This window comes from Convolutriloba macropyga, chromosome 2 (genome assembly GCF_964194025.1).
Source record: "Convolutriloba macropyga chromosome 2, txConMacr16.3, whole genome shotgun sequence".
NCBI lineage: Eukaryota > Metazoa > Xenacoelomorpha > Acoela > Convolutidae > Convolutriloba > Convolutriloba macropyga.
Window position 1 is genome coordinate 58,425,208 of NC_134469.1, and position 13,267 is coordinate 58,438,474.

Sequence of the window (13,267 nt, forward strand, 5' to 3'; positions counted from 1 at the left end):
TAAAGCTGCGTACTTCAGCGTTCTTTTGTCGATGAGTCATTTGTGTATGTATTGGCTCTAGCTCATCAAAAAAATGGCATTCCTTTCTCTGTAAAAATAATCCGTCGCTTGTTTTGACAAAACACGGACGGATGTTTATTTGGGGATGTGAAATTATGCCACCCTGGCTTTGTTTTTTGTTAAGTCACTTTCGGCCGATTGATATCTTTTGCGGAGAGGTACACAAGTTGTACAATTCAAAAATCTTTAAAAACTTAATTTAACTTTTTAATAAATTTTTTGTCTAGCTAAAAGTTTACGCTAGAAGTTTTTAAAAAATCAACGCTTCCGTACGCTTATGTCATTAAACATACGTGTGCGCTTATGTGATTACTCATACTACATAGATAGACTGCAAAGAATAAGAAAGGTTCAAACGAAACAACTGCCTAGAGTGGCAAGCTAAAACGTGAAAAAATTTGAGAAAGAATTGCTTTATTTTTGTTTTAGTTTTTATCAATTAGAGGACCTATAATGCAATGAAAGCTTTGCGGTTACAGCTACTTCTGGCGCCAATATCGGTCTATTTTGAGCATACCAAACATTTTTGCTGACCAGTTCAATCAACTGAACAACGATTATTGCAGAACAAAAAAATAATCTTGTGTTCTTTGACCCCGACTCTGTGATAGATTTTCTTTACCAACAACTGCTACTTTAAAATAAGATTTATGCTGCCTCAATTTGCTGTAAACGGATTGAATGAATAAACAGTTATTCAATAATGGCAGCAAAGAGATAGCTTATGCTATTATTGATAGCCGCGTCAGCAATTCCAGTCGGCTATTATTGCGCTCCTATTTTTTACTTCGTTTAACAGATTTTTGTTTCTTCTTACCCTGACTTCTTGGAAATAACTTTTTCAATGACTTCAGTGACTTCTACTGCTATGCAGTTAAAATTTGTGTTTGTGACGTCATTTCTGCTTTTAGGTCACTTGCGTGACGTACCTCACTCAAAAATTGACTTCTGAAATCACTTAATGAACTTTAGTTTTTATGAGCATTTACTAGTTGAAGATCAAAAGTGTGCATCCAAGTAGTGCCAACGGATATGCCCTAATTCTTGAGTACCAGAGTCCGGTCAATCTATTTATCTTATTTCTTTAGTTGTTTCAACTCATGGAAGGCCACAAACGTCTATCGCGACTATTTTCCGGCAATCTGCCGGCTATGCTTGGCCTTCTCTTGTTTTTTATTCGTCGCAAAGATTTTTGGGATCTATTCTTTTTTGCCCCCTCCACCCAGCTTAGTGAGCATAAATCTTTTATCATCCCCAGGCGCATGAGCTATTTTTTACCTAGTAACGAGCTATTTAACAACATATAAATTGTAATTTAGGTCATAAAAAACACTGGGGGGAACAGAATAGATCCGGTTTTTGTTACAACTATAATATGAGTTCCCGATCACTTCAAATCTGCTTTGTCGTCATGCAATTTCAACTAAATTGTGTGAGTGACGCCATGTTTCACTCATAGTGGAGAGTTTTTCTGTTAATTCGTGTTATATGGTTTTACGTGACTTACCTCACTCTCAGAAAGGACTTCTCCAATCTGTAATTGACTTTTCTTTAATTTAAGTCAGGATGATAAGGTCAACTGAGCGTGTATGTGTGTGTGTGTGCGTGCGTGCGTGTGTGCGAGTGTGTGCGTGTGCGTGTGTGTGTGTGTGTGTCAACCAAATTGAGGTTATTTGAAAGCAGCTAATGGAAGCAGCAATAAAAAGCTTTTCGAAACAGCAGATCTAGGAAGCTATCGCGGGTATTTTTGAGTTTACCAAATTCAGTCTCTTATGTTTTGACCATCCTAAAGTATAGCCACCAATCTATTATGCTAATTTTGTCTAATTTTTCATACTATTTGGAATAATGCAACTGTTCGTCGATTTGAATCCAAAACCGTTGTTTTTAGAAAAAAACATTTGGTGTATCCGGATTTTTAAATCTTTTTTCCGGCTAAAAATTTATTTTCAAGAGAAATAACATAGGTTAAGTTTTTTTTTTTAAAAAGGAGACTTTTTCACTCGTCTCTTTGATCCCACACTTGGACGTCAAATTATTACTCATTGTTCTTGTTTCCTCTGCCGTCAAATCCTTAATGAAAATAGTTATTGTAGGTTGGAACGCTTCCTGTGCGAAGTACAGCTGGTGCCAATCAAGCTTGTTTATTTTTTGCTCAGCTTACCATTTTGTTAGGATGAGATCAGATATTTTTAGACGGAAATGCGCTGGGTGAAAGAAATATAGGCCATTTGCTATCTTAAGTAGGGCTGCTTCTAAGATTCCCGTCTTTGACCAATAAAGCATTGTTGTAGGTAATATTACGAAGGAGCTTGGCATTGCTGTGCATGCAATGAGTTTCTATCCATCTCCAGTGGCACCCGATCCAAATGCGAGAACTGAAGTTGGGATTGAGGACGCTCTTCACATTGAGTTTGAGTACGACAAGCCACGGTAAGCTTAATTCTAATTGTGCTTGAATTATGTTGGAATATAGTCTACCTGTAACGCTATTTCAGGTCGCGATTTAATTTTTATAACCAAAACCGAGCTTATTTTACCTTGAGACTTCTGAGCTGTGATACCTCTTCTGTTAAATACGCCTGTGGTTCTTTAGGGAAACCTGATTGTCCCTGGGAGTCTGGGAAAAGTTAAACGAAATTCATGATAATTTCTGATTGTAATTAGAACAGAAAAGGGTTACGGATTTTGCGACTAATTAAAGCTCTATTTTCTGACTGACTGGGTTATATATTAATGCTCTCCTCGTTATTATAATCCAGATATGATATAGTAAAAGAATGAAAGGAAGCCTGGTTTACTTTTTAACTTTAACAATTCCGATACGGAATATACTGGTAAAAACCCAGGCGGGGTCAAATTGAGGAGCATATAGTTGAGCTTTTGAAAAACAGGAGACGCTCAAAATTATTCAGGCAGGCCTCTAGTTACGTGATTTTGTGCTTATAATGCAACTTTTTTATGGCGTACATATTGTCCATATCATGCTTCTACATTTTTTGCTCGTTTTTTTGCTGCTTTTAATTTCATTTCCTTTTTAAAGGGTCGTATTAAAAGTTGGTACTTTTTATATTGCTTCGTAGTTTTGATTGATTGAAAATTGAAACTGCAACTCTTAAACTTAATGAATTTGAAACCACTTATTTTTGAAAAATGTTGCTAACTTTTGAGTTTGGTGTGCTTTTTTGTGTTTCATCAACTCAGTCAATGCTATTACAGAACAAGTGGTAAGCTTTTTTTCTTTTTGCTTGGAAATTGCATCAAGCGGCCATAGAGGATTTTCACTTTGAGGCTTTTCACCGCAGAATTTAGCTAGGTTCAGCTAAAAAGTATGACAGCGTTTGTTGCTCCTTTGTTGGTTTTTCAATTCATGCTATTAACAAATAGTGATCTTTTTTCGGTTGAAACTGTCCTGGTTCCTCGGAATTCTCAGTGCGGGTCTTTTGATTTTGTCAATTTTGACTGCTACTTTCAAAAAGTGTGTTAAAACAGTTCTAAAAGAGTGTTAAAACAGTTGAGTATTTTAGTTTACCTGTATTCCTTACGGTGTTTTGTTACTTTTTTAGTACCAGATATTGTTTAATAGCCGCGAAGCGATAGCGGCTATTATTGGGGACATCGCGGTTGTTTACAATTCAAAGAATTTGATTTGTTTTGGGGCGCTGTCTTTTTTTAAAAGAACTGTTCACACAATTCATGATTTTTTAAAGTCAAATTGGAGTAGTGATTTTGGTCACGCCGAAACAGGAAGTGGACCGAAAAAGCGAGTGGTTTTGCGGCGTAAAATTTTTTTGCTCTAATTTTAAAGTAGTGAGAAAACGGTGTTTGAACAAAAATTTGCTTTCTCGCTCGTGGTTCACATGCGGCTTTTGACATTCATTTTGTTTTTTTTTTTCATTTAATCTAATTTTTTTTAGAAATTTTTGTCCCAATTCACTCATAGTCCGTTCTAGGTCTAGTTTTTGTTTATTCAATGAAATTTTTTTGAATTGTACGTCAGGATTTGTCCTGCTATGTCTTTTTTATTTCGTCGTCTCCATCGATGATTCTTACGACCTGACTTCTTGGAATTGAGTTTTTCAATAGACTTCAGTGACTTCTACTGCTTTGCAGTTAAAATTTGTGTGCGTGACGTCATTTCTGCTTTAAGGTCAACTGCCTGACTTTCCTCACTCAAAAAGAACTTTAAATTTTATGAACATTTACTAAAGTTGTTGTTAAAAATCAATAGCGTGCATTTAAGTAGTGCCAAACTTCTATGCTTTAATTGTTGAGTATTAGTCTTGAGTTTCTGATTTTGAATATCGTTTTTGAAAAAGCTCTTTTATGGCTTTTTCCTTATTGACCGTGTGTGTCATGAAATTGACAGTCCGAATCTAACCCAAAAATTCTAGTGGTCGATCGGTCTATCTTATTCCTTTAGTTGTTTCAATTCACGGAATGCCACAAGCGTCTATCACGGCTTTTTTCGGGCAATCTGCCGGCTATGTTCTAACTGTGTTGCCTCATGCTTTTCTTTGAGTTGAATGGAAGTTGCGTTGAGCAGTTTTCGATTTTGGTTACTTTAATAACGCTTAATATGACAAAATAAAGTAATTTTTTGTTTGCACGCATATTTTTGCCAAAAGAGGCATTGTTTCACAATAATTGGCCTAATTGTTATGATAAAATGTGGCTAAATCTTTTAGTGTGACTGTTCTTCAGCACACAAAATTTTCTGAACAGTTAGCCTAACCGTTGCAATAAAATTATTAAATAAACTTAAATTAAATGAATATCATAGCTTGTACACTGAAAAATCTTTGATTAGTTAAATGTAAATTTGCGATTTTTGTCTAGTTTTGTACTCGAGTTGCGTAATTCCAGCATGCCATCATATGAAGGCTTTTTTAGCTTAAATTCAACTGAAACTATAAATTCATGCTAATTATCACTTCTAGTGAATTGGGATTTTCAGAATTACCTTCAGGGGGCTTTAAAACATGAGTTAATCTTTCAGCAACCACTCATAACATTGCAAATAAATTTTGTTGCTTTTCATCTACATTGTGTTGTAGAGAACCTACCGAAATTGAATCTATTATTCGGTAGAAATGTCGGACTACACTGCTTTGTCTGTGGTGCAATTACTTGGCCAGTTTCATAACTTTACCTTAATTCTGTGTTCTACTAGTTGAACAGGTTTACGCCAATGTTGTGTGCAACAATGTATCTCAATCTGGCTACTTTGTGTGCCACGCAGAGATGTGCGAGACTAATTGTTGATTTGTTTGACTAATTGCTCGTTCACCCCAGCTTTCCAAAAACTGGTAGATGTTTGCGGTGGTTTCTTTATGTGATAGCTGGTTTTCACCTATTTCATCCTACATTGGTCCCGCTCATCTTGGTATTCGCTCTCTTTAATTGCTCTCAAACGAAGTTTGTGGCAATTATATTAGCCCTGTCGGTCTTTTTTCATGCGATTTTTCGCTTGACCTATTTTTCGTGCGACGCATTTCACCTTTCGTCCTCAAAAACGGAATAAACAGGTTTTAAACCTGCTGGAATTAAGTGCTCTTAGAGCCTTTCAGCTCACTAGTCTCCAGGTATGCGATTCATAGAAACTGTTTTGGAGTTTTATACTTATTGTGTAAAGGGCGATTCTTAGAGGTTGAACCCCCCCCCACATCAGCCCCCCCATCCCCGCCCCTGCGTTCGTTTGAGAGCAATTCGCCCGACGTTAGACGGTTATGTTTATTTGTGTAATGCCAAAGTAAGGTGTTGGAAGACCTTCAGTTGAAGGGTTTTTGAGGCCTTACGCAAACGATATACCATATCCACAAAACATTCTTTTCATCGTCAAAAACTGAATTGATCGTAGACTCCCAGGTAAAATTCCTCAATTTTTTGAAAAGGTAAATATCTCGTCACTTTCTGGATCTCGAATCAGAGACGTGCAGTGATTTCGGAACCAGGTAAATTCGCCTGAAATGATTTTTACTACGTTTACCATCCCTCGAGTGCTGGCATTGACGAAGTAGTTGATACTTTATGCAGCCTTGCTTAAAGCTTACTTAACTTTGCCAAGCGAGTCGCTATTCAAATAACACGACGCATCGCAGCTGAATCAGTTCAAAAATCTGAATTAATATCTATACGACCGCCATTTAATCAGAGATAAAGGGGCGAAGCAAAAATTAGTGATCAAGTCCAATCACATTGTGGTTATCGAGGGTTATCCGAACGAAGCTTTGCTAGAGCGCACGTTGAAGACCGCGACTCAATACACAAAACGATTTCGGTCTGAGTCAAACTAAGAAAGAAAAACCCCTGTATTAGCAGATCTCAAGGCAGCTAGCAACACAAGACCACCCAGAAATCTTTGAGTGGTCTGACTCAAACCTTGTGATCTTGCAAGGCTTCAGGAAACACGCCATCAACCTTATATCCAATTGAACAATAAAACAGACTGTTTGATGAAGATTTTTCCAGCAATTTAAATTCAAAAGACAACTGTGCAAATTGGGATACACTAAAGTTTAAAAAAAGGCAAAATAGTTTCGGAGCCCGAATATGAAAAACTTGTAAAATTAATGTTCAAAACACAACGGCAGTTTTTACTCCTTTGCTTGCGGTAAGTGTATGATCCGAACTAACAGATATACAGGAATGTCACAAGAGGAAATTTTTGAGTTGCTGCTCTATCAATAAGGTTGTGCTGTTTTGTGCCGCGACGAACAGATTATTGACGTCATTGCAGATGCTAACGGGAATAAAATCAGGAATAAATCGAAATAACTTGCGACTGAAAATTTCGGTTTTGAACAAGAAATAGACAACATATGCATAGAGATATCCAAAGACCTAAGTAACGAATAACAGCAAAATCCGGCTCCAAATGTCCTAAACTTCAATTTGGAATTGTATCAGACCATAGAAGACTTGTAACTTTATCAAACTGTCTAATAATTGAAGGTGACCTTAATATTATCTGAAGCACAGAAACTCAGTTAACTGAGGATATAACACAAAGGGTACTTTTTTAGACAGCTAAACAATACGTGTAAAATATCGATCAAGCAATTATTACACATCTAAACTCGCAAAAGTGGCGCAAGAAGCATACCTCACGAATTGATACAAACTAATACTGAGTGCGAGAGTGTGGCAATTAAAGTGGGATCAAAAGCGAGCCGGTAATAATCCACTTTGTTTAGAAGTCAAAGACAGAGTTGATATCAAAGTTAAAAACATTTTTTCCGAGACTTAAACAGTAAATAATAAGCAATTAGACGTTTTCTTAAGTATTCCGGACATCATAGTAAAACGGACCGAAACATGCAGACTCAACATATCTTTCAGCTAAAACCCTAGCACTCAGACAGCTCGCATTTAATTTGAAACTCAGAGCGATAATCATGACGTTCTTCGAATACACGCTTTCTTAAAAAATGAGTGGAAAAATTAAATCATTAAATTCATTAACAACCCTTTCAACCATACTGTTGCGGTAAGGTATATAAACTAGTAGAGAAATGGTACCAGTGGTTTGTAATAACTACCAAAAGTTGCTTGAGGAGAAGTCCGGTCTCAGTAAAATTTTATGCTGATAGAAGATCACGCCCAATTTGAAGAAGAAATTCTCAATTATAGGAATTTCTGATATGCATAAGTATCTTAATTTGGTACATAAAAGCATTAGATTTTCTGTAACAATTAAGTATGAAAACAAATCTTTAGTTATTTTATTAGTTATTTTAGTTCGTTAGTTATTTTATTTCTCTAGTGTCTGAAACGAAATGGGCGCAACCCAAGAAGAAAACCAGTTGCGTCAAAATTCAAAATTGTAAAAAAAATAGGTATTCTTTCTTGTTAGAAACAAAGGGGCCTGTGGAATTGACCTGATGCAAAATTTACCATTGAGAACAGCACTAGCAAAGTAATTCTTCCTCTTTTTATTACTTCCGTGTCGAAATTACTTGTTCACGTTTTTTGGAAATTGAGCGAAATGCACCAAACTACAACGACGGTGACTGACAAGTCTCAGTCGAAAACTACCGCACAAGAAGTCTGCTCTGAGGTTGAAAATTCACCGAAAAGTAGTTATAATTGAGCTCTATAAAATTATCAGCCAGGCGTTTCCTTTCTCACTGCATGGCCTTATTGAAAACGATCTATTATTACACAGTTTCAATCTTTCTTTGACCAGCAACGCAAAAGCTACGTATATGGTGAAAATTAACTTTTTTCTAGAATTTTAAAGCTATTAATAATGTTCTGGCCTTCTAGTGAAGAGCTAAGCTGTAGACTCATGTCGGGACTCGCGGCATTTGTCTAACATTGTGATCTCGCAAGGCTTCAGGAAACACAGCACCAAAATTATATCAAATTGAAAAACAGACTGTTTGGTAAAAGTTTTTCCAGCCATTAGAGTTGAAGACCAACTGTGAAAAATTGAGATACACTTAAAAAAAAATGGAAAATATTTTCGGGACACAAATCAAATGCCCGAACTTGAAAACCTGTAAAATAGTTTTGAAAACAAATAATTTTCTGTTCCTTTGTTTGCAGTAATTGTATAATTCGAACTACCAGATCCACAGGAATCACACGAGAGATAATTTTTGAGTTTTATCTCGATTAATAAGATTCTGCTGTTTTGTGATGATGTTTGCAAAAGAACAAAGACACCATAATTGCGTAACAAAGAACACCATGACACAGAACTTACCACCGAGGAACATGTTATTGAGAACGAGTCGTTGCAAATGCTAACGGTAATAAAATCAGGTATGAATCGAAATTATTTGCGACTGAAAAGATCGGTTTTTAACAAGAAATAGACAACATATGCATAGAGATATCCAAAGACCAAAACGACGAATAACAGTCAAATGCGGCTCTAAATGTCCTAAACGTCAATGTTAGAATTATATCAGACCATGAAAGACTTGTAATTTTATCAAACTGTCCAATGATTAAAAGTGAACCTGATAATGTCTGAAGCTTATAATTTTGGTTAACTAAGGATATCGTACCAAATAGGGTACTTTTTTAGACAGCTAAACAATACATGTAAAATATCGGTCAAGCAATTATTACACATCTAAACTCGCAAAAGTGGCGCAAGAAGCATACCTCACGAATTGATACAAACTCAAGTGCGAGAGTGCGGCGATAAACGTGATATCAGAAGACGGGTCGGTAATTATCCGCTTTGTTTAAAAGCCAGCCAAATCTATCCCGAGGACATGGCCAGTCCAAAAATTTCCTGATTTGATATCAGACCTAAAAACAACTTTTCGGAGACTTGAAACATTAAACAATAAGCAATTAGATACTTTCTACTAAATCTTCAAGCCATCATAGTAAAACGTACCGAAACATGCAGACTCAACATACCTTTCAGCTAAAACCATAGCACTCAGACAGCTCGCATTTAATTTGAAACTCAGAACGATAATCATGACGTTCTTCGAATACACGCTTTCTTAAAAAATGAGTGGAAAAATTAAATCATTAAATTCATTAACAACCCTTTCAACCATACTGTTGCGGTAAGGTATATAAACTAGCAGAGAAATGGTACCAGTGGTTTGTAGTAACTACCAAAAGTTGCTTGAGGAGAAGTCCTGTCTCAGTAAAGTTTACCGCTGAAAAAGGAAGAAGCCAAGCTACAAGTCATGCTGATAGAAGATCACGCCCAATTTGATGAAGAAATTCTCAAGTATAGGAATTTCTGATATGCATAAGTATCTTAAGTTGGTACATAAAACCATTAGATCTTCTGAAACAATTAATTATGAAAACAAAGCTTTGAATAATGATCCCACAAGCAAACTTTGTTAGTTATTTTATTTCTCTAGTATCTTAAACGAAATGGGCGCAACCCATGAAAAAACCAGTTGCGTCAAAAATCAAAATAGTAAAAAAATGGGTATTGTTTCCTTGTTAGAAACAAAGGTGCATGTGGAATTGACCTGATACAAAACTTGCTATTGAGAACAGCACTAGCAAAGTCATTCTTCCTCTTTTCCTTACTTCTGTGTCTAAATTACTTGTTCACGTTTTTTGGAAATTGAGGGAAGTGTACCACACTACAATGACGGTGACTGACATTTCTCAGTCGAAAACTACCGCACAAGAAGTCTGCTCTGAGGTTGAAAATTCACCGAAAAGTAGTTATAATTGAGCTCTATAAAATTATCAGCCAGGCGTTTCCTTTCTCACTGCATGGCCTTATTGAAAACGATCTATTATTACACAGTTTCAATCTTTCTTTGACCAGCAACGCAAAAGCTACGTATATGGTGAAAATTAACTTTTTTCTAGAATTTTAAAAGCTATTAATAATGTTCTGGCCTTCTAGTGAAGAGCTAAGCTGTAGACTCATGTCGGGACTCGCGGCATTTGTCTAACATTGTGATCTCGCAAGGCTTCAGGAAACACAGCACCAAAATTATATCAAATTGAAAAACAGACTGTTTGGTAAAAGTTTTTCCAGCCATTAGAGTTGAAGACCAACTGTGAAAAATTGAGATACACTTAAATTAAAAAAAATGGAAAATATTTTCGGGACACAAATCAAATGCCCGAACTTGAAAACCTGTAAAATAGTTTTGAAAACAAATAATTTTCTGTTCCTTTGTTTGCAGTAATTGTATAATTCGAACTACCAGATCCACAGGAATCACACGAGAGATAATTTTTGAGTTTTATCTCGATTAATAAGATTCTGCTGTTTTGTGATGATGTTTGCAAAAGAACAAAGACACCATAATTGCGTAACAAAGAACACCATGACACAGAACTTACCACCGACGAACATGTTATTGAGAACGAGTCGTTGCAAATGCTAACGGTAATAAAATCAGGTATGAATCGAAATTATTTGCGACTGAAAAGATCGGTTTTTAACAAGAAATAGACAACATATGCATAGAGATATCCAAAGACCAAAACGACGAATAACAGTCAAATGCGGCTCTAAATGTCCTAAACGTCAATGTTAGAATTATATCAGACCATGAAAGACTTGTAAATTTATCAAACTGTCCAATGATTAAAAGTGAACCTGATAATGTCTGAAGCTTATAATTTTGGTTAACTAAGGATATCGTACCAAATAGGGTACTTTTTTAGACAGCTAAACAATACATGTAAAATATCGGTCAAGCAATTATTACACATCTAAACTCGCAAAAGTGGCGCAAGAAGCATACCTCACGAATTGATACAAACTCAAGTGCGAGAGTGCGGCGATAAACGTGATATCAGAAGACGGGTCGGTAATTATCCGCTTTGTTTAAAAGCCAGCCAAATCTATCCCGAGGACATGGCCAGTCCAAAAATTTCCTGATTTGATATCAGACCTAAAAACAACTTTTCGGAGACTTGAAACATTAAACAATAAGCAATTAGATACTTTCTACTAAATCTTCAAGCCATCATAGTAAAACGTACCGAAACATGCAGACTCAACATACCTTTCAGCTAAAACCATAGCACTCAGACAGCTCGCATTTAATTTGAAACTCAGAACGATAATCATGACGTTCTTCGAAAAAACGCTTTCTTAAAAAATGAGTGGAAAAATTAAATTTTTAAATTCATTAACAACCCTTTCAACCATACTGTTGCGGTAAGGTATATAAACTAGCAGAGAAATGGTACCAGTGGTTTGTAGTAACTACCAAAAGTTGCTTGAGGAGAAGTCCTGTCTCAGTAAAGTTTACCGCTGAAAAAGTAAGAAGCCAAGCTACAAGGTATGCTGATAGAAGATCACGCCCAATTTGATGAAGAAATCCTCATAGGTAGTATAGGAATTTCTCATATCCCCATATCTGGTATCGTCATATCCTCATATCCTCATATCAAGTATAGGAATTTCTGATATGCATAAGTATCTTAAGTTGGTACATAAAAGCATTAGATCTTCTGAAACAATTAATTATGAAAACAAAGCTTTGAATAATGATCCCACAAGCAAACTTTGCTAGTTATTTTATTTCTCTAGTATCTTAAACGAAATGGGCGCAACCCATGAAAAAACCAGTTGCGTCAAAATTCAAAATAAAAAAAATGGGTATTCTTTTCTTGTTAGAAACAAAGGTGCCTGTGGAATTGACCTGATACGAAACTTGCTTTTGAAAACAGCACTAGCAAAGTCATTCTTCCTCTTTTCATTACTTCTGTGTCTAAATTACTTGTTCACGTTCTTTGGAAATTGAGCGAAGTGTACCAAACTACAATGACGGTGACTGACAATTCTCAGTCGAAAACTACCGCACAAGAAGTCTGCTCTGAGTTTTAAAATTCACCGAAAACTAGTTATAATTGTGCTCTATAAAATTATCAGCCAGGCGTTTCCTTTCTCACAGCATGGCCTTATTGAAAAAGATCTATTATTACACAGTTTCAATCTTTCTTTGACCAGCAACGCAAAAGCTACGTATATGGTGAAAATTAACTTTTTTCTAGAATTTTAAAAGCTCTTAATAATGTTCTGGCCTTCTAGTGAAGAGCTAAGCTGTAGACTGATGTCGGGACTCGCGGCATTTGTCTAACATTGTGATCTCGCAAGGCTTCAGGAAACACAGCACCAAAATTGTATCAAATTGAAAAACAGACTGTTTGTTAGAAGTTTTTCCAGCCATAAGAGTTGAAGACCAACTGTGTAAATTGACATACACTTAAGTTAAAAAATTGGGAAAATATTTTCGTGGCACAAATCAAATGCCCGAACTTGAAAACTTGTAAATTAATTTGAAAAACAATTAATTTTTTGTTCCTTTGCTTGCGGTAATTGTGTAATTCGAACTACCAGATCCACAGGAATGTCACAAGAGGTAATTTTTGAGTTTTATCTCGATTAATTTGATTTTGCTGTTTTGTGACGATGTTTCAAAAGAAATAAGACACCATAACTGCGTAAACAAGAACACCATGACAAAGAACTCACCACCGACGAACAGGTTATTGACAACGAGTCGTTGCAAAGGCTAACGGTAATGAAATCAGGAATAATCGAAGTTACTTGCGACTGAAAAGATCGGTTTTGAACAAGAAATAGAAAACATATGCATAGAGATATCCAAAAACCAAAAGGACGAATAACAGTCAAATGCGGCTCTAAATGTCCTAAACGTCAATGTTAGAATTATATCAGACCATAAAAGACTTGTAAATTTATCAATCTGTCTGATGATTAAAAGTGAACTTGATATTG

General features: G+C 35.9%; 1 protein-coding gene across 1 annotated transcript in view; it reads left to right on the plus strand.

The window, feature by feature from the left end:
- The window catches only part of LOC142334542 (vacuolar protein sorting-associated protein 26A-like), a 37,354-nt gene that overhangs the window by 669 nt on the left and 23,418 nt on the right, over positions 1-13,267 (plus strand). The window contains exon 2 of the mRNA XM_075382661.1: positions 2,355-2,493. Coding sequence (XP_075238776.1) covers positions 2,355-2,493 — 139 coding nt within the window. The remainder of the gene's footprint in view (positions 1-2,354; positions 2,494-13,267) is intronic.